The sequence below is a fragment of the Capricornis sumatraensis genome, chromosome 20, assembly GCF_032405125.1.
Source record: "Capricornis sumatraensis isolate serow.1 chromosome 20, serow.2, whole genome shotgun sequence".
In the NCBI taxonomy this organism is placed as follows: Eukaryota; Metazoa; Chordata; class Mammalia; order Artiodactyla; family Bovidae; genus Capricornis; species Capricornis sumatraensis.
In genome coordinates, this window is record NC_091088.1 from 58,518,472 (window position 1) to 58,545,207 (window position 26,736).

The window sequence follows — 26,736 nt, forward strand, 5'->3', positions numbered from 1 at the left end:
TTATTCAGTGTTGCCTTGGGGAACTTAACGGTCTCTGGGCTATTTCATCACTCATACAACCAGGACAATCACATAAACTCCCTAATCAGGTGGTTAATATCATTTGTTGAGATCACAGAAAGCATAATAAATGAGAACTATTATCATCAGTTAAGAAATTACTATTTAGAGTAAACACAGCTTTGAGCCAGTCCCTGGGCCAGCTGCCCTTTTGCTGGCTGCCTTCCAGCCAGTTGAAAGCGCGCCCCGACAGCGCTCCAGGTCTTCACAGACTTGTGCTGCCTCAAGCGGGAACCTTGTCTGGCAAACCTGGTCCCGTCCCTCTTCACTGCCCCTGGAGACAGCAGTGACGCACCAGACACCACAGGAAACACAACTGGTTCTGTCTTTCCAGCACCTTGGCAAATCTCATGTCCCACACTCTGGGTCTAAAACATTTCTTAGGGGTTAACCCCGCCCTCAGGCTGGCCAATCGGAGCACGGCATTCCCAGGCCATAGGCACTGGCTCAGGGCTAGGGACGTGACCCAAGCTGCACCACTGAGGCTCACCCTGGGAGGAACGACCTCCCTGAGCCCGGGAGTCGCTAGGAAGGTAACCAGTACTTCAAATGTGAGCTCCTGAGAGGAGCGTCTTTTGCCTGTTCTGTTGTTTGTCACACCTCCTAGAATAGCTCCTAGCACACAGTTGGCACCAGATAAAGACGGAATGAGTCAAGTATACAGATGCCTAATGGACCGAAGCGAGTCCTGGTCCCAGAATATAATTCCACTTCTACTCCCTGCCCAGATCTGGAGAGTCTGTACAACTTAACTTAGTACAGAAGGCATCTGGGGATGTGAGAGACATAAGCGATGCAGCTAACAGAGGCTAAGAGTTTAGTGGGCTCTAAGTTCCCTGATTCAAGTTCTGGATCTGCTACTTGCATGCTGTGTGAGCTTGCAGACATTTCTCAACCTCTCTACACCTCCATTTCCTCTTTTTTTTTTTTTTGTCGTTAAGGAAAGCAGTGTTTATTATAGGGCACCAAGCAAGCAGTCCAGGCACAGACTCCCTGATGGCTTTCAAGGAAAGGTTTTTAAAGACAGAATGAGGCAGGGGGAAGGTGGGGTGCAGGATCAGCTGGTGGACATTCTTCGGGTTGGTTGGTGGTGAGGTAATCCGGGGCCAACATCATCAGTCTTCTGATTCCAACCAGTCTGGGGTCTATATGCTTGTGGGCAGCATACAGTTAATGTCTCCCACCTGGTGGGGGTTTCAGTACCTGCAAAACAGTTCACAGGACATCGCAAAGAATACTATCTACAGCGCTTGAGGAGGAACTAATGCTCCTTGACTTTGTCCAGTTCCTCTTTTTCAAAATGGGGATCATAAACCCTGGCTTGTGGGGATGTTGGCACAGTCAAGGCTTGTGCATGAATAAACTGTCCAGTGGGAGATTCAGCAAGGCTGCCTGCAGAGACTAGGAATGAGGCTGAACACACTGGGTGCAAACTGGAACCAGACAATCGGGTCCCAGCTCTGCCACTCGGCACCCGCGTGCCCTTGGGCAGGTTGCGCAGCTGCTCTGCTCAGTTTCTCCATCTGTTGAGCTGTGTCAGTGATGGAGATCTACTTCATGGGGCATGGTGCAATAAATTCAACATACAGAAGGACGAGAACTTTAGTGTTCACTTTGTACCATTCTTTACTGTCTTAGTAACCCCATTCTCTCCTGCCAACGGGCTTCCCTGGTAGCTCAGCTGGTAAGGAATCTGCCTGGAATGCAGAAGAGCTGTGCTCAATCCCTGGGTGGGGAAGATCCCCTGGAGGAGGGCATGGAAACCCACTCCAGTATTCTTGCCTGGAGAATCTCCAGGACAGATGAGCCTGGCAAGTTCCAGAAGATGGTGAAGGACAGGGAAGCCTGGCGTGCTGCAGTCCACGGAGTCACAAGGAGTCAGACACGATGGAGCGACCAAGCACACTCCTGGCATTAGAGTCCAGAAGGTATATCAATTGACCACCATGACCTTCCCAGATAGCTAGAGACTATGACTCAATTCTGGTCAATCAGCAGTAAGGGGAGTCCCCTGGGGGCTTCTGGGAAAATATTTTTCTCCTTGCAGGGCCTTCTCTCATTTCTCTAGAACCCCCATCCCACATATAAACACACACATGAACACACACACACTTCCTCCCTTTGGACACAGCAGTATAAAGGCGTGATGCCTGACACTCCAGCAGTTCCTTTGAGGCCTCGAGCGATTTATTGCCTGAACACCAAGATAGTAAAGATAGAAAGAGTCCTCAGATCCCTAATGATATCACCAAGCCACCGAACCAACCACAAGCCACCTTGCTCCACCAGCAATAAACATCCCTTAGACTTAAGGTTTGGTTAAGATTTATTGGCTGGGTTTCCAATTCATGCCAGATGGGCACAAACTACTTTGTGTCTTGTTCTTTCTTTCACAATAAGCATGTATTACTTTCGCAGATTTAGTAAGTTCTCCCAAAACACTTCGGAGGGGAAAAAAACCCTAAAATTCCAAAATAAAATAAAATCTGATTTAAAATAAAATCTGATTCAATTTTTAAAAGAAAAGAGATAAAACACAGCACATAATTCAGCACACACTAGGCCTTCAGCAGAAGGAAGCTACTGCGGCTGTGTGCTCATCAAAGGCAGGACAGTGGGTCTGGAAGCTGGAAGATCACTGAGGAAAGAGAGGGAGTGGGGAGATCTGAAGAAATCTGAAGAAATACAGTGGCTTAGGGGTCTGATGTGGGGTCAGCTGGAGCCAGGGCAGCAGAAACAGAGAAGGAACCAATTAGCTAGAAATGAGGGTTAAGACCCCAGTTAGAGACAGGAGCACACCCTGGGAGGCCGAGCCATCGGGATAGGTTTCTAAGGAACTAACCAGGGAGTCTCAAGGACAGGTGAACAAGGAGGGGTGGACAAGGAGTTTCTCTGGTGCAGAGGGAGAAAATGTCAGAACTCACAGTTAAGTTTGTTTGAAAAGGAGGAAGAAAGGTAAGAAAAGGGGGAAGAAGAAGAGAAGGAGAAGAAATTAAGCTTTACTAGGCATATAATCGGAGAAGGCAATGGCAACCCACTCCAGTACTCTTGCCTGGAGAATCCCAGGGATGGCGGAGCCTGGTGGGCTGCCATCTATGGGGTCGCACAGAGTCAGACACGACTGAAGCGACTTAGCAGCAGCAGCAGCAGCAGGCATATAATAAATCAACCCTGAATATTCACTGCAAGGACTGAAGCTGAAACTCCAATACTTTGGCCACTTGATGCAAAAAGCCAACTCACTGGGAAAAGACCCTGATGCTGGGAAAGACTAAAGGCAAAAGGAGAAGGGGGTGGCAGAGAATGAGATGGTTGGATGGCATCACTGACTCAATGGACATGAATTTAAGCAAACACCAGCAGATAGTGAGGGACAGGGAAGCCTGGTGTGCTGCAGTCCATGGGGTTGTAAAGGGTCAGACACGGCTAAGCGACTCAACAACCACCACCACAGGCATATAGAGATACACCCAGAAAAGGCCTCTAGGGCCCCTCCACTGGCAGGGGCCAGCATCCCCAGGTGCCAGACCTAACGGCAAAAGGACTGACACGGGCGCCCTCTCCTGTCCACTAAGCGCATTGCAGCTGGGCATATCGATTCCCAGGGACATTCTCAGGTTACAAATCAAGTTCTCACACACGAGCTTCTTAAAGACTCCTGCTCAGAAACCAAGGACTGAACGTCTAACAAGACCAGCAAGAGGAAATTCCAACAAATGCCTCTGCATATGAAGGGTGGGGATGCAAACTGAGCAGGGGGATTAAAAGCAGCTGATAGCACACTCTTCTTTGGATCTCTGTATCTTAGTGAGGTCTTTCCCAGCTGTGACAGCTGTGCACAAAGAATGTCACAACTCTCACAGAGGGTCTCATGGAGAGTTTCCAAATGCATTGACAATGTCTGTAGAGGAAAATATTTTTAGTGAGAGCAAAAATATTTGGGGGGCTAGGAATACATAAAACAAAAAATTTTTATTTAAATATTAGCTTCATCCCTCCTAATTTTTAAATGTTTTTAAATGCACATAATATATTCATACTAATATGTCAGCACTATACATGACTCCTAACTATATATATATATCTTCATATTGTAATATATATACACACACGGGCTTCCCTTGTGGCTCAGCTGGTAAAGAATCCACCTGAAATGTGAGAGACCTGGGTTCAATCCCTGGGTGGGGACAATCCCCTGGAGAAGGGCAAGGCTACCCACTCCATTATTCTGGCCTGGAGAATTCCATGGACTGTGTAGTCCATGGGGTCGAAAAGAGTCGGACATGACTAAGCGACTTTCACTTTTTCATTTCACACACACACACACACACATCTATACATATACACACATACATATGTTCATACTAGGGGAGAACGCTCAAAATGTTTCCTTAATAGGAGAGCATGATGCAACTGGAAGTCACCAACATCAGCCTGCTGCTGTGTAACATAACTGATACGGTGCTCTGGAGATTATAAATAGACTTCAGGGAAGTGGTTTTCAAACACTCATGCACACGAGGATCCTTTCTGAAGAATATTAAAAATGAAAATGCCCAACTCTTCCTTCCCCAGATGGACCCAATCAGGATCCTGGGTGGCTAAGGGGAGCACCCCACAAACCTCACTTTTTTTCCCCTTCAGGGCATCTACTTTCAGCTCATCAGTCTTCACAGCAGCTGTATTGAGTCTGGGGTTTGTGTAATCCTATTGGGCTCTGAATGTCAATTCTATCTGTCACTTCTTGGAGCTCTATTTGGCTTTTTTCCCAACTCCCTGGTGATTTTTTATTGTACTCATTTGTATTTTTGTATCCCTCCTATTTTATCCTTTCCATACATAAGCAAGCTCTTTTATATCCACATCTGACCATTCCTGTATGTATTGAGCTGCCATATTTTGTATCTGCTGACTCTTGATCATGGTGCCTGCTTCTCTGTACCCCACACAATTTTTTCTCATGAGCTCATATTTGCTGGAATTCTACCTGAAGGAATTTTCCAAGGCCCGGGCAGAGGAGGGAGACCTCCTCCAGGGAGGGTTTATGTTTGTCCTGACCAGGTACTTAGGGGCACACAGACCCACGTTCATTTTCAGCCTGCTGTTTCCAGGACCTTTCAAAGAGTATAAATTAAGCCTCAAACCCACACAGGGACAGTCAGTGGCTGCCAATTCACTGAGGAAGACGTTTTCAATCTCTACCTAGATCTAAGGGTGTGTGTCTTCGCAGGATGGGTTATTTTCAGTCTACTCTTCCCCCGAGGGCTACCTTCGCTGGGAGCTGGTTGTGCACAAGGTGGTCCCCTGTCCAGCTTTCCCACAACAGAGCCTCTGTCCCTGAGGCCACGTGAACCTGTCGATGTCCCCAGACTGTCAGGTAGCCTCTGTGCTTGCTCCCCTCCTTGGCTCTTGGCTCTTGATTTCTCCTTGCTCTGCGAGGAGTCCCTCTTCTTCCTTGCAGATACAAACCATTCATTCCAAAGGATGCTTCAGGTATTTCAGGAAGCATTGGGTCACAGGAGGTTCTCTACTCAACCACACTGTCCTCTCTTTCTTTGACCTTGTCGCTTTTCTTTGCTCAGAGATATACCTCCAGTGCCATCAGCTCAACATAATTGCCCTGCGCTAGTTAGAAATGTTCACACGGAGGGCCCAACTCTTCTGCCTGTGGCAAGGCTGTGAGGAATGACTGGGAAAGAGACACCAACACCACCTAGAGGCCTGAAGTACTGACAGCTCAGCTACACGAGGCCACCAGGAGTGCACCCTGAGAAGGAATGCACTTGAAAGTTTAGTATTAAGATAATGATGGGACTTCCCTGGTGGTAGAGTGGTTAAGAATCTGCCTGCCAGTACAGGGGACACAGATTAGATCCCTGGTCTGGGAAGATCCCACATGCCTTGGGGCAGCCAAGCCCCTGTGCCACAACTACTGAGAATGCCCAGAGCCTGTGCTCCGCAACAAGAGAAGCCACCACAATGAGAAGCCCGTGCACCGCAACTAGAGAAAGCCTGAGCACGGCAATGAAGACCCAATGCAGCCAAAAACAATGACTAAATACACAAATAATTTTTTAAAAATTAAAAAAATACTCTAGGATGATAAATGGATGGCTGCAAGCCCCCCCAAAGGCGATGATAATGATAAAAACAGTATGGTACCTGACATCTCCATATATTCAACAAAGAATTATGCAGTGCTTAAAAGCCAGGCATTGTTTAATGCTTTATGGATATATGAATTCATGGAATATGAATTATAATGATACAATTTATAGACAACAAAAGTACGACCCAGAGAAGCTAAATAACTTGCCTTGGGGCCACACAGAAAATGGCAGAACTGGGATTCACATGCAGCCAGACAGCTCAGCTCCAGAGGCTAGTTTTCGCCCACTGTACCCAACCAAGTTACTGATTTCACTCTAAGTCAGTGGACTTAGAACGTGCCAGGCCTGTGCTAAGGGTATTCGCGTGCTTGACAGATCCTCCCATCAGACCTACGAGGTAGGTGCTACACTGTGCGGAACAGGCAACCGAGGTACAGAAAGGCAGCGGGGCTCGCCCAGGACACACACTGGATGGCAGAGCAGAAAGCTGAGTGCGGGACGCCTTTATCTGGAGGCAGAGTTCAGCCTCTGGACAGTAATGCCCATGCAGGATAAGAACAGATCATCACAGCCAGCACTAACGACCAGATCCACACGTTCTGGGCTAGGCCTTGATATCCACTAGCTCTTGGATCCTCACGAGAATCCTGGGAGGTGAGTTCTATCGTCACCCTCATCAGACAAACATGGATTTGGGAGTCTCGGAGAGGTCAAGCTCCTTGCCCAAAGTCACACAGCTCGTTAGTGGAGCCAAGATGCCAAGCCAGGAGTGTCTCCCCTGTGGTAAACTGCCTTTGGTGACTGTATCGCCCCGTGTAGTCCCCTCCCACACTCCCTCTGGTCTGTGCCAGAGCTGCTGGGATCAACAGAGTGTGCTGGAAGTGATGCTGTGTGGTTCCAGGTCCTGCCCTGTAATGGCGTGCAGCTTCTGCTCCTTCTCCCATGGAAATCCGGCTCCAGCAAGCCCTGAGAGACCATGAGGGGAAAGACATGTGGAAAAGAGAGGTCTGTAGACAACACTAAGATGGAGAGAGGGAACAGGATGTTCCAGTACCCCAGTTGGGCCTCCTGATGACTCCAGGCCCGGCCGCCCTCTGACTGAACCCCCCTGAGAGACCACCAGGCCAGACGGGCAGAAGAACCAGCCATCTGAGCCCAATCAAGGCACAACACTGTGAGAGAAAAATAAAACGGTCGCTGTGTAAAGCCCTTAAACAGTAGGTCACATTGCTTTGTAAGCAAAAGAAAACAGAAACCAACTCCAAAGCCAAATGGCCACAGAGCTGAGCTCTTCTGAAAAGATTCTTCCAGTCGCCTGAGAGAATTACATGGCGTATTAGTTTCCTATTCCTTCTGTAAGAAATGACCACAAAAGCAGTGGCTTAAAACAACTCGCATTTGTTATCCACAGTTTCAAAGGTCAGGAGTCTGAAATGGTTCTCACTAGGCTACACTCTGTGTCAGTAGGTGAGAGCTCCTTTCCGGAGGTTGTAGGGAAGAATTCGTTTTCCTGCCTTCTCCAGCTTCCAGAGGCCACCAGCATCCTGGGCTCACGCTCCCTCCTCTGTCTTCAAATGGATGGCTTTCCTGTCTCCTTTCACCTCTAAGGACCTGGGTGATTACACTGGGCCCACCTGTACAATTCAGGCTGCTCTCTCGTTCCCCAAACACCTGATTCAATCATACACGTAATAATGTTCCTCTGTCGTGTAAGGTAACACATTCAACAGGTTCCTGGAATTAAGATGTGGGCATCTCGGGGCAGGGGAGGGCTCATTATTCTGCCCACTAGGGTAGTAAACTGGAAAAATAACCAGTGTTCTCCAAAGGCCTAAGTGGAAACACACGGGAATTTTCCCATTGCCCAGAGACCTCCCACAGCTCTTCCCACGGTGCACTTTGCAGGCACGGCCCCAACCTGCCTGGCATCACTGCCCTCTTTTATTTTCTTTTCCCAAGAAATCTTGGTTGAAAAAGATCGTTGCCTCCCCAACACAGTGCGTCACTGATGATTTATGCTTCGTGCATTTACTGTTCTTTCTCAGGCAGACACACCTACTCCTCCAGCTTCTACTGTGAGGAGACGCATGGCCCGGCCCACCCTCTGTGTCTAAAGAATCTTAGCCAAAGATACAGTCGCTGTATGTGTGGGTCAGCTCGGAAGGCCTGAGCAGGGAGAACACACAGTAGCCATAGCTCTGGGAAACTCCAGTTGCCTGGGACGGGGGCCATGGTGAACAGCAGTTAGCAGTATGAAGACAGTATAACAACATAATTCAAAAAGCGTCAATCTGATAAGTCAGTGCATTCCAACATCAAACAGCGTCTCCAACCAAACCTGTCCCCCTGCTGAGCTCCTGGTGCTTTCTGTTCAGCCCACCCCTCCACCAGACTGCCTGTCACACCCCATCCACAGGAAATCCTGCGGGAGCTACCTTTCAAATAAATCTACTGCTTATTCATTACCAAGGGGGAAAAGAAAGGTTCTTTTAGTGGTCGCCACCTTAACCAAGGGATCCAAGTTACCACCACAAATGACGGAACAAACACATCAGGAGCCCGCTGAGGTGATGTCCTTAGGTGTTCTGTAGTGTTCCTGCCAAATATGCTCAACGTGAATCAAATCAGAGGCAACGATCAGAAAACTTCAGAGTGCAGGACACTATAGAACAACTACCCCAAAGTCAACGTCACGAGGACAGGGATACTCTTATAGAGGGCCAGCAAACTCATTCCGTGAAGAGCCACAGAGTAACCATTTCACATATGTGAGCCATAGAAATCCATCTCTGTGTCCACAGACAAGGTATAACAAATGGACATGGTTGTGTTCCAATAAAACTTTATTTACAAAGACAGGCATTGGGCCAGACTGCCAAACCTGCTATAGATTAATGGATACTAAAGAGGCAAAATCATCAAATGCCATGCAAGATTATTGAGCTGACTCTAAATTAAAAATAAAAATAATAAACAGCTTAAAAAGGACATTTTGGGGACCAGAACATGAGCAATATATTATATAGAAGCTGTATATTAAACAATATTGTCACCAATATTATTGTCATCAATGCTAAATTTCTTGGGGCAGGGGAGGTGTGATACTGGTTCTGTGTTATATAGAAGGTCTTTGTTCTTAGAAAATACAGGCTGAAATATTCACGAGTTTAGAACCATGTCCAAGACTTATTTACAAATTTTTCAGGAAGAAAAAAAAAAAGATTGTGTGTATACATTCACACACACATTCATGTATGATGGCAAAAACCGAACAAATCTGCTGAAAGCTAATAAGAGCGAACTAGGGGTTGTAGGGCATGTAACCGATGACCATACCATTCTTTCTTTCAATTTTTTGGGGAGTGTGAAATTTTAGGAAGAAGTTGCTGGGGAAAGAGTGTGAGGCAGTGGGCAAGTGACTTCTCCACTCACCTGGACTCCTGCAGTCATCTCCTCCCTGCAACCACTCTCACCCTATGATTGCCAAAAGGATCACATGAAAACTGGACTCAGATCCCGTCCCTCCTCTGCTCAGACCCTCCAGTGAGTCCCAGCCATTCAGAGGGGCCCACAGGCCCTGCACGATCTGCCCCCTTCCTGCCACCTGCTTGGCCCTCAGCCTCCACTCTGTCCCTCTGTTCAGCCACACTGCCTTCCTTGATGTTCACCAAACATGCCAGGTGCGCGCTCACCTCAGGGCCTTGGCAGGTGCGGAGACTTCGGGTGAGAAAGCTCTTCCCCCAGACACCCGCACTGCTTGCTCCCTCCTCCCCTCATACTGTCGATGAGGTCACCCTGATAATCCTATCTAAACTTCACAACCGTCCCCCAAATACTCCTCCTTCTGCATCCCTGATGTTTTCTCCAGAGCAGTTTGTACTATCGAATATACTTCACACTTTACTGTTTTCTTTATTGTCTGGCTTTCCCCTATAGCTGAGAATGTAAGGTCTCCTGAAGACAAAATGTCTTGCTTTTTCTCTTCTGCTGTATCCATAACATCTACACGACAGCCGCAACTCAGAGCCATGCACTGACCTACCATTATACGTTCACTTACTCCTCACAACAACAGGAGGAGATAAGTATTATTTATAGCATAAATGCATATGCAGCATATACACAAAATAGGAATAATAACAGTGTCTAACTCAGAGTAATTGGTGAGGATTTACTGCTGTGAAGTGCTTAGCACACTGCCTGGCACAAAGTGAGTGGCCATTAAATGTCACTGTTATATAATACCCACTCTACAGAGGAGGAAACTGAACCTCAGAGGGGTTAGTGACCTGCCCAAAACCACCTGGCTGAGAAGGGGGGACCCAGTTTGGAACCCATGTCAGTTTGACTCAAGTTGCTGCTTTTTAAACCACAATACTAGACATCCCACAGTGTCTGGGAGAAAGGCAGTGGCAGGAAACAGAAACCAGCTCTGGGAATCCAGAATGCAGGGTTTAAGTCCCGCCTTAAAGGGCCAGGGTTTAAGTCTGGCCCAGACTCCACGTGTGACCTCAGCAACTCTCCTCTGCTCTCAAGACTCGAGTTTTCTCTTTGATAAACTGCAGGGAGTCATTTCCCCTCCCTGAAATGTGGACAAAACAGTGTGAGAATCAAATGAGAAAGCTTATAGGAAAGCATTTCGGTAACTGAAATCCAACACTTTTCCATTCTACGATCTGCAACTCTGGCAGACAACCGACCAAACACCAAAATATTAAGAATTCCAGGCCCTACAAAGCAAATTTTAGGCATCCAAACTTGTAAAGAAAAGAAGTGTGCTTCCCTTAACCATCTGGCCTTTGCAAAAGCTCCTCCCTGTCCCTCAACATTATCCCTGTCCTCGTGCTGTCTGGTGACATTTTCCTCACCCTTCGGTTCCCAGCCGAGGTCTCCTCTGCCAGGAAGCTCTCCCTGAATGGTACATCAGGTCAAGTGTCCAGTGGGCTCCCTTATCCAAGTTCTGCCCACTCTGGGTCATCACCCTGAAGGATGGGCCTGTCTTCACCCAACTGTGAGTTCCATCAGGGCACAGGCTAGGGCTGGCTTAATTCCTGCTGTTTCACCAGCACTGCCCAGCACAAGGCCAATCACAGGGCAGACACTCAGAAAACACCAACTAAATGAAGTACCAGTTGGATTAATGGTGGTTCCCCGACCCAGCAAATTAGGTTAAATTTCCTTATTCTTTGCTCCCACAGGTCCATAGCACATAGATCATCTTCTGACAGTAGCCCGTATTTTGTATGTTTACTATCCCCTTCGGATCTCAGCTCAGGCAGCCTTCCTCCAGAGTCGAGACAGCTTTCCCAACCCCACGTCCCTGGGTCAGGAGGTTTCTCAGCCCTGGAGTTGGCACCATCCTGTCCGCTCTGGAGTGACAGTGATGGATCATAAATGTGTCTCCCAGCCCAGCAAAAAGCCAGCACGGCCTGTCTACTGAATGAATGGAAGAGAAAATATGGTGTATGTGTGGATTAATAAATAGACGGATGAATGTCCACTTTAGTTAAAATGACTCCTTTAGCCAGATTCTCACGTCACGCCTCCAGACTCCAGACTCTGCCCCGAGCCACGCCCCTAACCTAGGCCTATTCCCCGGAGTACAACTGGGACAAACCAATGACCTAAACAGATGAAAAAACCACCCATGACTTCCCAGGCCGGGAGGGAATCTGAGGCAAGAGGTGGAGTTTGAGGAATGAAGCCACCCAAGGATGGTCTGGCAAGTGACCCCGTCAAGTTTTTCCTCAGCTCTCCCCAGTTCCTCGCAGTCCTGGCATACCCCGCCCAAATCACTCCCGTTGCCCACACTATTGGCTCGTCTAGACGTCAATCTTCTCGCGCTCTTTTCCTCTATTGGCTAACATTCCCAAATCAAGCGCGGGCACTTTGTCCCGCCCTTCACCCCATGCCCATTCTTACTATTGGGCTACTCGTATGCCCCTCTTCAAGGAACCCTCCCTATTGGCGTCAAGACTTTGCCGGTTCGGGCTGTGATTGGTTGTGAACAGAAGCCCATCTCCTGAGCAACCACCTGAGAAGGGTTAGAGAATGGAAAGGTTGGAGGGACGTGGGGTCAGACTCACGCTGAGCCGGCGGGAGGCAGATATAGGTCTTGAAGAACTCGCTTCGGCGGGCGGCCTCCTTAATGCGGTTGGCAAGCGGCTTGCTGACCTGCCGGATGCCCAAGTATAGCAGCTTCGCCATAGGGAACGCGCCCACCACCATCTTGGCGGTCGCAAGGGGCACACGCAACCTTGCTGACTGGGAGGGGCGCCTGAGATCGCTCCCTCCTCCCCCGCCCTCTCGTCGCCGTGCGTGCGTACGTACGTGCGTACGCCCCGGGGTAACCGCTGTGGCGGTCCACGACGTCACGGCGTCGACGCTGACGCTCCGACGTCCGTTCTGATGAATATGCAAATATACGGCGGAAGTGAGGCTGTCAGAGAGTGGTACGGTTAAACGGCTCGCAGAAGGCTATATGGGTTCCCACGCCCGCTTCGGCTGACGTCATCGCCTTCCTCCGTGACGTCGCGTACCTGCGCGGCTTCTCCAAAAGAGCAGTCTTAATTAGTCCTAGTTAGGGCTCAGGCGTCCCAAATGCACCTTCTCCCTCAGTTTAGAGCTGTCACCGGTCGTGAGAAACTAGCCAGGTAACCTGTAGTGAGATCCCAGCTCCGCAGTTTACTTGCTGTGTATGGCCAGCATTCCCATCTACAGAATGGGAATCATAAGAAGGCACATTCCTTATTAGATTGTTACGAGGTTTGCATGAGAATCTTGACTATAAATACATAACGAGTTATCTATGTTAACTGTTTAGAATGATGCGAATCACCCAACAGCCCTCACAACTGCACAGGTATTAGCATTGTTATTGCTAACTTGAGCATGAGGGTTCATTTCATCTTCAGAAACAGCTGTTTCAACCCTTTCCCAAGTAACTGACAAACAGGCCTAAAAAGAGGCCAGGGAAGTGGCACGAGGTCCCTCGGCCAGGAGAGTTTGATAACCCAGCCTCTTGGCTAATAAACTTACCCGTTCTCAAGCAGGTCCACTTCCTCCGTTGGGGAGGAGGGCCCCTAGGGAGCTGGCTCAGGAAGGAGTTTAAAGAACATGTCCCAGACTCATCCCTTACCCAGCGGGGAGCAAAATCATGTAAACAAGGTTGTCTGAGAGAAATGCCTGGGTGGTGGAGGGCTAATGGGTAATTGAGAGATTCTGGAAGAGGCAGAGGGCGAGGGAAAGAAAGTCCAAGGAGCCGAGTTGTGTGCAGGAGGAAACAAACGTTCAGGTCACCGAGTCGGGGGACCCAGGGCTTTCCTCGGCAACTGCTCGGACTCCCTGTGTGTCTTTTGTCACTTCCCTGGCCCTGATGGACTCCCATTTCTCCATCTGAGATAATGGTGATACTGACATGTATGAACCCTGATATTCTAAATTACTAAGAATGCCAAGACTCCATAAAAACAACTCCTCTCCAGGATCCCTGTTGGACTGAAGGTGTGAAGGAGCTTGGGACCTATTCCAGGTCCATCACCCACTCACTGGAACCAACCACTCCCTCATTTTACAGACTGACCAACTGAGGCCAGAGAATTCACAAGGATTTATCCAGAGTTCCATGGGTAATTAGGAGAGAAACCCCTTGGGTTTCTTGAGTCCCAGCCTAGAGTCTTCTCCTGATCCCTAGGGATGTTAGCCTGGGGTCCAAGAACCAACTTGGGAGTGGGGCTGAGGTTCCACTTAATGCATTTAGGAAACTTTTAAACTTGTACATGACTTTTTTGTGTATAATTCACTACTATTTCCTCAGCTCCTAGAACAATTTCTAGTATACAGTAGGTGCTCAGTACTTATTGAATGAATGGGAATGAGCATTTGGTGGAGGGGTAGTGTTCAGGCTTTCATCCAATTCCCCGAGGGGCCCATGTTCAGAAAGTTTCTGGCTCCCTACATGTCCATCCTGGTAGCTGTACTGCAATGAGACAGGGTGGGAAAATTATAACACCACCACCGCACCACCCCCACCCCGCCCCGCCACCGCCAGATCCCAGGCCTCCCTCTTTTCTTTCTCCCACAACACCATAGCCCCAACTTCCTGCATCTCAGTGACCCAACCCTCCTCCTGCAAAAAAGTTGTCCTCATTAAGTTCTTTTTTTTCCCCCTCATTCCCTCATTCCCCTCCTCCCTCCTCTTTCTTTCTCCCAGGAACCTCTTCTGGGAACTTTCGGGGCAAGGGTGTATTTATGCCCGTGTGTGTGTGTGTGTGTGTGTGTGTGTGTGACCCAGAGGGGTCAAGGCCTGTCCAGAACTGGGTGTTTCCTCCTCCTGCTCTCCACTCTGGTTCTGGAAGGACAGCCATTCCTGGTTGACCCCTGAGAGCCAGGAGAGGGAGGGGAAAGCCGTTAGCCAGGGCAGCAGCCTTGGCCACTCTGGGGCGTGGGAACAGAGGCAGAGGCGGGGAGGGGAAAGGGAACCCAGGATGGTCTCAGCACTGACTCACCGGCTGTGTGACCTTGGGCTAATCACTTGGCCTCTCTGGTGAATAGTGCCTGGGATCATTCCCAGAGTTCCTTCTAGTTCAGGTCCTCTAGTCACCCTTTTCCCAGGATGGGCAAGGGACTAGGGTTATACAATCCCATAGGGCCTTGTATTTCTTCCATCATTGGATTCCTTCAAGAGAAATCCCAAAGCTGACACCGATCCTTGCTTGCTCCACCCTGACCCGGGTCCAGCTGTCAGCATCTCCTGCCTGGGCTTCTGGCTTCCGCCTTTACTTCCCATATTCTATTCCCCACTCAGCAGCCTGAGACTCTTGTTAGCATTTAAGCCAATCCCAAATGTTCTTTGCTAAGAGCCCCTCTGTGGTTCCCATCTATCTTGGAATAAAAGGCAAGGTCCTCACATGGATTCACAATGCTCTGGCACATCGGCCCCTGTCCCTGTCTCATCTCCATTCTTAATGTCCTCCCACACCTCTGCTCCCACCACGCTTCTGTGTGTACTTGCTGGCCCTCGAAATGCAGGCACTCTCTTACTCCAGGGCTTTCCACCTGCTGTTCCCTCTGCCTGCAGCCCTCTCCCATCTGACCCCTCGCCTCCTTCAGGTCTTTTCTCAAATGCCCCCTTCTCAGTGAGCCCTCCCCACTCTCCTGATCTAGATCAGACCCCATATCATTCTCTGTCCTCTCAATTGGCTTTATCTTGCTCCATTACCCTTACCAATTTCTTTTTTTTTTTTTGGCTGCACCACACAGCATATGGGATCTTAGCTCACCAACCAGGGATTGAACCTGTGCTCCTTGCAGTGGAAGTGCAGAGTCTTGACCACTGGACTGCCAAGGAAGTCCTTTGCTTCCAAATTTAATATTTATCTTTATTTACTCATTTACTGTGAGCTCCATGATGGTGGGGCCTGGACTGTCTTGGTCACTGTTTGTTTATACCGGCCAGCACAGGTATAAATAAATCTCTCTTGAATGAATGAATATCCTTCTCTTGTCCTGAGCCCCGTTCCCAAGCCTATCCTGCTCCCTGCTCCTCCAGACAGTTGACCAATGGCCCTTTATTTGGGTTCTGACACGCTCCCTCCTCCTCCTCCTCAGGCCTCACTTGGAGAAATCTCTTTATCTCCAAACTCTGAAATGTTCTGTCCTGCTCTCTCTCTACTCTATATGACCAGGGGCTTCCCAAAGACACAGTGATTGTTCAATACTCAATGAATTTCTCCTTCCACTTTCCCCTTGAATCATAAGACTTTTACTCCCCTGTTGGAAATAATCCTATCTTCTTTGTCTTTACCTTCTGGAAACTTAATCTATCGGTCCCCTCCTCTAGGAAGCCCTTTCTATCCCCCAGACTGAGACAGAGGCCTTCTTGGGTTCCCCCAGCCCCTGGGCTCCCGTCTGAGCCCTGCCCACTCTGGAGCATCACCCTCCCAGGATAGATCTGTCTCTTCCATTGGAATGGGAGCCGTGAGGACAGAGCCAGGGCCGCCACTTGTCACTGCTGGGTCACTAGCACCACCCAGCACAGGGCTTGGCACAGTTCTACTGAATTATCAGGGGGTCATGGCAGAGGATGATGGCTGATCAGTGAAACATCAGCCTCACTGTTTTCCTATTTTCTTACATTTTATGAATAATAACAGGGCCTTATTTACATACAATTTGCGTACACTGGGCCAGAAGGGAAGGGAGTGGAGGTTAGACGGGAGGAGTAGGGGCTCTGCAGGATTCGAGGTTCACTGTGCCGGCGGCAGCATCTTCAGCTGCACCTGGTCCCCCTGGGCGAGCGGAGCTGCCACCCAGCCGGCTGCCATGGCCTTGGCCACGCTGTTCCTCTTGGAAGTGAGCGGGGTCTCCAGGGTGAGCGAGGCGTTGGCCATCTCCTGGGGCTTGTTGCTGGCCAGGAAGCGGAGCAGGTGGTGTAGGGCCTTGGCCACATCACTGCGGGCGCCCTCGTTGACGAGGCAGTAGAGGATGGGATCAGCCACGCAGTTGAGGCTGGTGAAGGCCAGCGAGCTGTGATAGGCTGAGAAGACACGCTCCTCAAAGCCACAGTCCCGGGGGCGGCGCAGGTAGACGGCGCTCCGCGACAGCAGGAGCACATGGTAGGGCGCGAAGCAGACCAGCACGATGGCGATGAGGCTGAGGGCCAGCCTCTTGATCTTGACCTTCTCCTGGCGCTCGGTGGACACGCTGCCCCGCACAGCCCGCAGGATGCCGCGGTACGACAGCAGCATGAGGGCCCAGGGGAAGAGGAAGCCCACGAAGACTCGGTAGAGGTTCATCCAGGCCACCCAGCCCTCCATGGGGAACTTCTCGAAGCAGAAGGTGTGGTTATAACGGTCGCGGAAGAGCTCGTCATGGAACAGGGGTGCTGAGTTGGCGCCCAGCTCCGTGGCCCAGACCACGGAGCTCACGGCCACGGCCGTCTTGACACGACGCAGGCGGGTGAACCGCAGCGGGTGGGCCACGGCTAGGTACCGGTCCACTGAGATGCAGCACAGGAAGGCGATGCTGATGTAGATGTTGGTGTAAAAGATGAACCCGAAGAGCTTGCAAGACCCAGGGCCGTGGATCCAGTTGTCGTGATGCAGGAAGTAGTCCACCCACAGCGGCAGCGTGCAGATGTACAGCAGGTCAGCGATGCTGAGGTTCATCAGGTACACGCCCAACTCGTTGCGTTGCCTCACCTGGCGGTAGGCAGCCCACAGGGCCAGGCAGTTGGTGGGCAGCCCCACGCCGATGACGAAGATGTAGAGGGAGGGCGGGAAGAGGTGGTCCACGCGGGAGTCCACGTGGCAGCCCTCCAATGTGCGGTTGCCCATCCTTGGCACTGGGTCTTTCGGGGTGCTTCCCCTGGCCCACGGGGGCTATGGGGCCACGGGGGGCGGGAGGCCATCAGGCCTCCCTGAGCCCCCTCCTTGGAGGCTCAGGGGAACATGGTGGGAGGCAGTTCACGGGTTAGAGAATGAGGTGGACTGCGAATTGCGGGCCAGACTGGGCAGAGAAGGACAGAGGCTTTCAGAGAGAAAAGTTGGAGAAAGGATAGAATTACCACAGGAGGGAGGTTTGGGGGTGGCAGGATTAACACAGACCTTTGTCAAGGAGGTCTTATAGACCCAACCAGAGCATAAATGGGAGAGTACTGGGGTAACACACGATTGACCAAGGGGAGTGTTTATACGGGAGATGAAGGCATCAGTGGGCAGTGGTGAGAGAGAGAGATTTGTGGAGGATGTAGAAAGTAAGCGTGGCTATGCTGAAGTAACAGTGAGGTGAAATGTACTAGAAGGTGCAGGAAATGCATGGGGTAGTGTTGAGATAGGGTAGTTCACAGTTTGGGAGTGGAGGAGACCAGGCCAGATGGATGGGGCTGCTGACACCTCCTAGGACCCCAGTAAGAAATAAGGAAATAAGGGAGGTAACCAAAGAGGCAAAGACCACAAAAAAGGGGGTGTCCTATGAGGGATGAAAGAGAGGGAAGACTCAGTCTGGGGAATGTGGGAAGGGTTTTAAAGAAACAGGAAGGTGGTGAGTAAGGGCTCTATCAGCACAGGGTAACCAATACAGGAAATTTAAAGGGACATGGGAGGGGCTCCAGCTTGGTCCTGGTGGGGGCTGAGCAGTTGCGATGAGGTGGCCCTGCTTCACAGTTCAAAGCTGACTCTGCGGTACCTGTGGGGAAAGAGAACTGCCGTGAGAGGTGTCAGGGACTTCCCTCTGCTCCCCACACCCTTTTGTCATTGACTCTAGTGAGCTCCAGAGGGTAGGCACCTTAATGATGCTTAATCTAAGCAACAGATCACTGAAAACACAGATTTGAGATGTTAGTTATATTTTTTCCCTAATTGTTTCTTTAAAACTTTCTTCCAGAAACCATATAAAACTGGCACAAGTCTCATATCATGCCTTGGGAAATGCTAAACTAGTCTCACCTACCATATTATAGACATAGAGACAAGGCCCAGAGAGGCTGGGTCACTTCCTTCAAGGATGTACAGCAAGGCAGTGATGGAACCAGGCTAGAACCAGCTTCCTACTCTTAACCCAGGGCACTGAATTCTTGACGATGATGATGATGGTGGTGATAATAACAACTAAAATTTTTTTGAGTCCTATTACATAGCAGACCTTGTCTTTAGCACTTTATGGCTGTGAATTTTAAAATTTCAAGAACCTTATGAGGAAAGTACTGTTATTCCCCCTATTTGACAAACTGAGGCACAGAGCGGTTCAGAGACCTGTCCAAGGTCCTGATAACGGGAGCGGGGGCGAAAATCTTGGCTCTCACCTCCTTTCTCCAGCCTGAACGTCAGTTTTCACCCAAGAATAATTGGACAGAAAGGGGTCGTGGGCTGACAGCCCATGGAAGCACAGCTGCAGGGGACTGGGGCAGGGAGGTTATGAGAACGCAATCCACCAAGGGGGAGCCCTGGGGGCAGTGCCAGGAGTCCCCTCCCTCAGAGACCACGCCCTTCATTGTCTCTTTCCGCTTCCCTCCGACTTTCCCGAGTAAGAGTCTTGGGCCTGTCACCCCCTGGTCCTGGGGAGATCTTTAGGCGCAGGGCAAAAGACAGTGTTGGACCAAGCTCTGGACCATTGTCAGCCCCCGAGAGGACGGGAGTGAAGTCCTGAAGTAGAGGCATCTTTAGAGGCCATTCTACCCAGCGGTTTGCATAAGTTTGTCGGCTGTGGAACCACTTTTAAAAAAACATATCTCAGCAGGGAACCTCATCTAAGACAGTGAAAAGGGGAAGCTACTCTGTGCTCTACATAAAAGGAGGTGGCGGGAGGAAGTCCACCTCTGAAGAGTCCCAGGACACATTTTGAAAACCACTGGTTGAGTCAGTAGGACAGATGAGAAAACTGAGGGGCCAAAGAGGGGAAGAGGGATGAGACCCAAGGCATCCAGCAGGCCCACGGGAACCTCCCAGGTGCCTGAGCAGCATCTTCCCATGGGAGAATGCTCGGGCTCTCCCTAACCTCCACACTAAATTCTGCGCCCATGCATGTCTCTGAAACCCCGGCCGCTGCCCACTCTGCTCCACTATGACCGCTGGCTTAGACCTTGCGATTGAGCCTCCCCAAGGCTTTCCTGCCTGCCACTCTGGCTTCCCTCCACTCACTCCCCACGTGGCGGCCAGACAGGTCTCTCTAACATGTCAGTCAGCTCTTGTTATTAATCCTTCTCTGCTTGAAATCCTCCAATAACTTCCCCATGGACTTGGGACAAAACCCCAAGTCTTCCCCCCAGGTGACAAGGCACTGCCTGCCCAGCCTTTGCAGCCTAGCTGACTTTCGTGCCCACCTCTCCCTCCCCCACCTCAGCAGGCTCAAGGCTGGGCCTTCTTTCCAGCCTTACCACCTCTGTCTTTCCTTCAGATCTACTTAGGACTAGCTCCCATACCTCCATCACTTCCTCAGGGAGGCCCTCTGTACCCACAGTCCTGCCCACCCACACCCACACACTCTGTGTGGAAGAATTACAGGAATCACAGAATCTCAAGATAGGGTTCTTCTTTTCCAGGAGGTTGCATCCTATTTGAGGAGAACTTTAGTTCATCCAACATCTGAGTGCCTCCTCTGTGCCTTGCATAGGACTGGACACTGGAGATAAATATAAATAAGACATGATTTCTGCCATTGTAGATGGCTGGTGGGAGAGAGGTACACATGTCTGTGAGGTGCTTTTTGTTATTCACAGTTGGAAAAAGTTGTTGTAAAAGTCAGGGCAAAAAAGAAGACTGAGTCAGGACAGAGGCAATGGCTATGAAGTTGACGTTAAAGGGATAGACTGAATAGATTGGGTACTTGGAAGTTCAAGAAGTGAGGGAAATCTGTCATTATTGAAGGAAATTTAGAAAAGGCACAAACGCAAAATGAAAATATGCTTATCCATAGTCCCAGGGCTTCCTTGGTGGCTCAATGGTTAAAAAAAAAATCTGCCTGCCAACGTAGGAGACACGGGTTCCATCCCTGGGTTAGGAAGATCCCCTGGGAGAGGAAATAGCAACCCACTCCAGTATTCTTGCCTGGGGGAAAACCCATGGACAGAGGAGCCTGGCGGGCTACAGTCCGTGGGGTTGCAAAAGAGTCAGACACGACTGAGCGACTAAGCAACTCTCTTCACATCACCTTGCATCCTGTTTGTGTCTGCCTGTCTGTCTTGAATGGACATTTCATTTCGGGAGGGCAGTGACCGATTATTGACTGCTGTAGCTATCGCCAGCACCCAGGACAGGCCCAGCATACAGTAGGCACTCAATAAATGCCTTTGGACTGAGGGAACAGGCATTTGGTCAGCCCATGCTGCCACACAGGCACCCCCTCCCCTCGAGGCAGCAGCACCCCCACTTCAAACTCCAGTGAGTCCCTGCAGGGTCCCAGAGATAAAGAGATAAGGAAGGAAAAAGTGAAAAGGGCAGGCTCTCTCTGTTGCATAATTGACTTTGAAAGGTCAGGGCTGAGTCCCGCTTAGTAAGTCCTACCCCCTGTGGGGTCCTCTGCAACGGAAGGGCTGCCCCCACCTCAGACTCACAGACACTCCTGGATCCTGTGGAGGTGGGAAGGAGGGGGCCTGCTCTGGAGTGGAACAGTGCAATCCGGTCCCTCCCTTTGAACTGAACCACCCCTCCTCCAGCCCAGAACAAATCACTCAAAACACCTCTCTCTCTCTGCCCTTGGTCTCTCCTTCAGCCATTAAGACCAAGGGAATTACTTCTCATTCAGGAGACTCAGTTTCCCCTTCTGCATGAAGGGGAGGTGGGGCACAACTTTTATATCAGTCACATCACAGATACAAAAATCTTTTGTACTTCCTGGTGGTCCTGGCGTCCACTGCCGGGGGTGTGGGTTTGATCCCTGGTCTGGGGAACTAGGATCCTGCATGCTGCATGGATCCCCCCAAAAAAAAACACAGAAGAAAATGTCAATTCGATACAAGCTCTTACAGAAAATTGAAGAGGATGAAACATCTCCCAACTTATTCACAGGGAACTATATTCAATATCCTGTAAGAAATGAAATATTTCCTGCCGTATCAGTAAACAAGGATGTCACAGTCACCAGCAACTGTGGCCACAATGGATGGTGAGCTGGTGAGCCTTGAGGGAACTCAGGAAGGAAAGAATACCGGCCATCCAGCAGCCATCAGACTGCAGCCACTCCCTGTGGTGAGTCCCCCCCCAACCCCCAGAAAGCTCAGGATGTGAAAACACAGGATACTGGCCCCAGATAGCTGAAGTGCCTGTCAAAGGAATGATTTCACTGAGCCCAGACTCTTGCATCTTCCCATAACACATAGAAAAGCGCTAAGTTCCTCAATCTGGGATATCTGGTTTTCTTTAATTGACAATAATCTGATGTTCAGACTACCTGCCCTTTGTTGTAAAACATGTGTATAACCTGGCTCCTTGGAGCATGTTTTCTCAGGGTGATTTGAGATGCTATCTCCCAGGCTTAAAGTCCTAACAATTCCCACCCAGTAAAATGTAACTCTGAACTTTTAGGTTATGAATAATTTTTTGGTGTGTGAATATTTTCTTAACGCCACATCTCTGACAAACCCTAATGGAAAGAATATTTAAAAAACAAGAATATGTATAACTGAGTCACTTTGCCATACAGCAGAGACTGGCACAACACTGTCAATCAACTGCTGTTGTTGTTGTTCAGTTGCTAAGTCGTGTCCGGCCCTTTGTGACCCCATGGACTGCAGCACACCAGGCTCCTCTGTCCTCTTCCATCTCCTGGAGTTTGCTCACATTCATGTCCATTGAGTCAGTGATGCTATCTAACAGCGCCAAAATCAACTATACTCCAATCTAAAAAATAAAATTAATTTTAAAGAAAGAAACAAAATCCCTGGTAGAGGTGATATCATCTATAAATTGTGCAGTGTTTGAACAATTATTACTATTCCACAGGCACTGGGGCGCTGACATGAGAAATGAACCAGTTCATAAGGGAAGGAGGCATTGAGAGCGGAGAAATTCCCTTTGTCCCACCCTCTCAAGAACCCCCCAGTTCTGCTGAGGCTGGGGTGGGTACACAGGCCGGAGACTGATTTCCTGCAGACAAAGGAAATGCACTTCCCATTGCTAATTTCCTCCAGGGGGAGCCCCTCCCTCCTCCGGTCCCTCTTCTTCAACCCACCTGCTTCTTGGGGGATGCTAGGCGTGGGGGAGGGGCATTCAGTCCTCTCTCCTCCCCCACCTGAGATATGCCCAACATCAACCCCTCCACATACAAAGATAGCGTGGGATGGCAGACTCTTAGAACTCCACAATGCAATAAGCCTATATGCCACAACTGGGGGCACAAGGTTATTTGATTCCTACGTGATACAGATGGGGAAACTGAGGCCCAGGGCCACAAGGCAGTTAGCTGTCTAAGTCACATGACGTGTCAAGGCTGCCCAGATCCCAGATCGGTGGTTCTTAACGAAAAAGAATGTTTTTCTCTCTTCCCTCCCTGTACTCTTGTTTTCTCTCAAGTCTTTCTGGAGTTCTCAGCCCTCTTTTAGATTCTGCTGAAAAACCCACAGACTCTCACCACCAGAAGGCAAGTGACCTTGGGGGTCTTGTGTGCCCCTCCATCACCTGACTCCCTTGCCCAGCACTCTCTCCCCCAACCCCATACCCCCGCTCCCTCCTGGTCCCTGCTGGTCCCTCCCAGAGGGCCAAGGAAGAGAGATAAGTTGGGAATGTGGAGTGATAGTGGGGTGACAGAAAGGACTGTCAGACCCCTGACCCCACTTTGTGCAGTCTCAGCTACTCAAGCCAGGCCCCAGGAGCAACTTCTCAGTCCAGCAAGGCTGAAGGCTTGGGGGTGGGGGGGTTGAAAGAGCAAGAGGGAGAGGTAATACAGCCCCCGCACCCCTGTCACTCACCAGCCTTGTCCTAGAAGCCTCCAGGTCACCTCTCTCACTCCCCACTTCCCTCCTCTGAAGGCTCCAGCTCCCCTGTCAGCCCCCTGGGGACCAGTCAGCTCCGGTCGGTCTGCTCATTAGGGGAACGAAATGTGATCACAGAGCCTCGCTCCCCACCTGGCGCCTTGGCGGCTGGCTGGCGAGAACCGAGGACAGTCAGGCCACCGTGACCACTCCACTGGCCTCAGTTTCCCCATTTCTACCGAAGGTATCCCCATCCCCCCACATATGTCCCCCACACCACCCAGAAGGGACACCAGGGAGGGTCCTTGACTCTACTCCTCTGATGTTCTAGATTCCCAATGCTCTCAGATCCTCAGATTCTATTGTTAGTCCAGGCCATGGTTTACTGTTCTATTATTATAACCTTTTAGACCTTTACCTTCCTTCCATTCTATTATTATTATTATGGCGGCTTTCCACACCCCTACCCTTCTAGGTTTCCAATATCCCAGGAAATTCACATTCCAGGATTCTCAAGTTCTATTGTTAGAACGCTCTATGATTAAAAAAAAAAATTGTACAACTTTCATAATCTATTATTAAACTCTCAGTGATCATTATCTTTGCCCAGCAAACACGAATCTGTATTTCCCCTTTCTGTTTTACAGATATGGTGAACCCCACTTCCTTTTTACCTCTTCTGGTTTTGTGTTTTTTTTTTTTTTCTTTTTAACATTCCAGCAGCCTTAAGTTCTAAAATTGTGCAGAATTGTAAAATACTAAGAATTCAATTTTGGCGGGGGGTGGGTAGTCACCACATTTACCTGGCCCCTAAATTCTCTCCTCCTGGTGGGGACACTAAGAGCCCAGGCTGCCTCTCTATACCTGGCCCAGAAACTTTGTCTCATCCCATCCCACTGGATCACATACTGGCTGAGGCTGAGTTATTATTTGTCTAGACACAAACCAAATTATAGGCCCTGTCCTGCAGGAGCAGTGGGCTTCATGGGGAGGGTCAGGAGACAGAGTCAGGCGGGAGTTAATCTCTGCCCCTTCTCACTTCCGTTCTTCTCTTCCCTCCTTTTCTGAAATTCCACCCCTTCCACTCCAACCACCTCTTATCCCCTCTCCCTCTCCACCACCGTGGCTTTAGAAATATTTTCTCTCCTCTGCTTCTAAAAATGCTCCCTCCTGGGTTCCAGCCATTCACACTCACCCTGGCATTCTTCCCTCTTCCCTGTGAAGACCTCCTTCCCCACTTTAATCTGAGGTCGTGGCAGCAAAAGAAGCCAGTACTTTGGATTTGGGCTTCAGTGGAACCGGAGTCCCAAACCAGCCTGAAGCTGACTCACCTTGGGGACTTCTATACTAGGGCCTCAGTTTCCCCATCTCTGAAATGGGGGGTTTGGTCTAGCTGGCTCTGACAGCACTTTTGAGCTCTCGACTGCGACCACTGAAAACTGCCAATATTCCAAAGCCCATCTTTTTGGACTGAAGGATTCAAATACCCCAAGACCTTGAACTTGAAGGTTTGAGCTCTCCCAATCCTCCTTTTGGATCATTCTCACATACTTGGGTCCTTTCATGCAAAGACTTCACATTCAAAACTGATGATACTCTAATTAAAAAATTAATTAAAAAAAAGAGTTCACATTCAAAACTGATGATACTCTAATTAAAAAATCAATTAAAACAAAAGAGTTCACATTCAAAACTTCTTGATGCTATGATTCCCAGAGTTTTGGAGCTCCCCCACCCCTGCCAAAAAAAAAACAAAACACCGCATCAATCTCTCTCATTTTCTTCTACTGAAACCCGGCCCAGAGAGGACAACCACCCCATCCTCACCTCAAACCTGAAGTCAAGCTCATCCACAGAGACAGAGTTGGGGGGCCCTTGGTGAATTCTTCCCCAGTGGTTTATCGGTAAAGAATCTGCCTGCAGTGCAGGAGAAGCAGATGTGGGTTTGATCCCTGGAGGGGAGGATCTCCTGGAGAAGAAAATGGCAACCCACTCCAGTATTCTTGCCTGGAAAATCCCATGAACAGTGGAGCCTGGCGGGCGGGGACAGTCCACGGGGTCGCAGAGTTGAAGACAACTGAGCGCGCAGGGACACACTGGTGAGTTCAGGAGAAGTGTGGCTGGTGGACGGCCCTGGTGGGGGGTGATGAGGGGTGTGGCCCCCATCATATTCATCTCTGCCCTCCCGAAAATCCCCCAGCTCTCATCCCATCTGAGTATATATGACATTCATCCCACAGTCGATGCCTCACAGAAATTCCAGAGCTGTTCTTCAGGGTGGTTGAAGGGGGGCGGGGGGACGGGCGGGGGGCGGGGATGAAGCCGAGACAGGAAGGAGTTAATGGGTGACCCAGCCAAATCCTGGACTGGAGGAAGTTGGGGAGGAAGTTTACCCCCTCCCCCAGCCAGGAATTCCTGAAATTGGAGGGTGGGGTGGGTGCGACCTCCAGAGCAGCGGGGTGACTGTTAAGGGGGAGCCCAGGTCACAGCGGTGCTAAGTCCACCTGCCCCAGGTGGTAATCCTATTGCCCCCTACCCGACTCCCAGGAAGACCCTCAGCCCAGGGGAAAGTTGGAGAAGGATGGCGACGGAGTGAAGTTGCCAGAACCGAGTCTAAGATACGTGGAGACAGAGACAGAGGCATACAGAGAGATAGCGAGACAGGAAGGAAAAAGGCAAAGAGATGCCCAGAAACGGGGAGACGGAGGCAGAGAGATCCGTATAGACAGAGTTCATCAAGACCCAGGGATACAGGCAAACGGAGTGGAAGAGACGGAGAGGCAGAGATAAAAGATATCGACACAGAGACATCGAGATGGCTAAGGAGAGACACGGGCAGAGGGAGCGGGACCGCAGATCCAGAGAGACATCAGAGACCGACGGAGAGACGGAGACAGACCCAGAAACAAAGTCAGTCGCGGAGACGCAAGGAGAGCCAGCCCCAGAGAGGGGCGGGGACCGAGGCCACGCGGGAGACTGAGGCAGCGGACGGACGCGGGGACGCAGAGCCCGCGACGCGCGCGGGGAGGAGCGGTCGCCGGCGGCCGCGGGACCTGCACGGACCCGGGAGGAACCGGCGCCTACCTGCGCGTGGCGGCTAGACGGGGCGGGCGGCGCCTCTCCCTGCGGCTGGGGGATCCGGGCTCCGCGGCGGCGCAGGGA

At 50.2% G+C, this 26,736-nt stretch overlaps 2 protein-coding genes across 4 annotated transcripts in view; both read right to left on the reverse strand.

Annotated features, from left to right (window-relative positions):
* The window catches only part of LOC138097078 (optic atrophy 3 protein-like), a 32,790-nt gene extending 20,392 nt beyond the window's left edge, over positions 1–12,398 (reverse strand). The window contains exon 1 of the mRNA XM_068993307.1: positions 12,257–12,398. Coding sequence (XP_068849408.1) covers positions 12,257–12,398 — 142 coding nt within the window. The remainder of the gene's footprint in view (positions 1–12,256) is intronic.
* A 3,474-nt stretch (positions 12,399–15,872) lies between these two features.
* On the reverse strand, positions 15,873–26,736 carry GPR4 (G protein-coupled receptor 4). 3 transcript variants are annotated; one of them, XM_068992329.1, is made up of 3 exons: positions 26,659–26,699; positions 25,402–25,543; positions 15,873–18,356 (listed from the first exon to the last, which is right to left on the reverse strand). In XM_068992329.1, exon 3 carries the CDS (start codon positions 17,504–17,506, stop codon positions 16,418–16,420), a length of 1,089 nt encoding a protein of 362 aa, XP_068848430.1. In that variant the 5' UTR covers positions 17,507–18,356; positions 25,402–25,543; positions 26,659–26,699; the 3' UTR covers positions 15,873–16,417. The 3 variants fall into 3 exon arrangements, with proteins under 3 accessions (XP_068848430.1, XP_068848429.1, XP_068848431.1); XM_068992328.1 differs by lacking the exon at positions 25,402–25,543 and having other exon boundaries at positions 26,659–26,736; XM_068992330.1 differs by lacking the exons at positions 25,402–25,543; positions 26,659–26,699 and adding an exon at positions 23,572–23,674.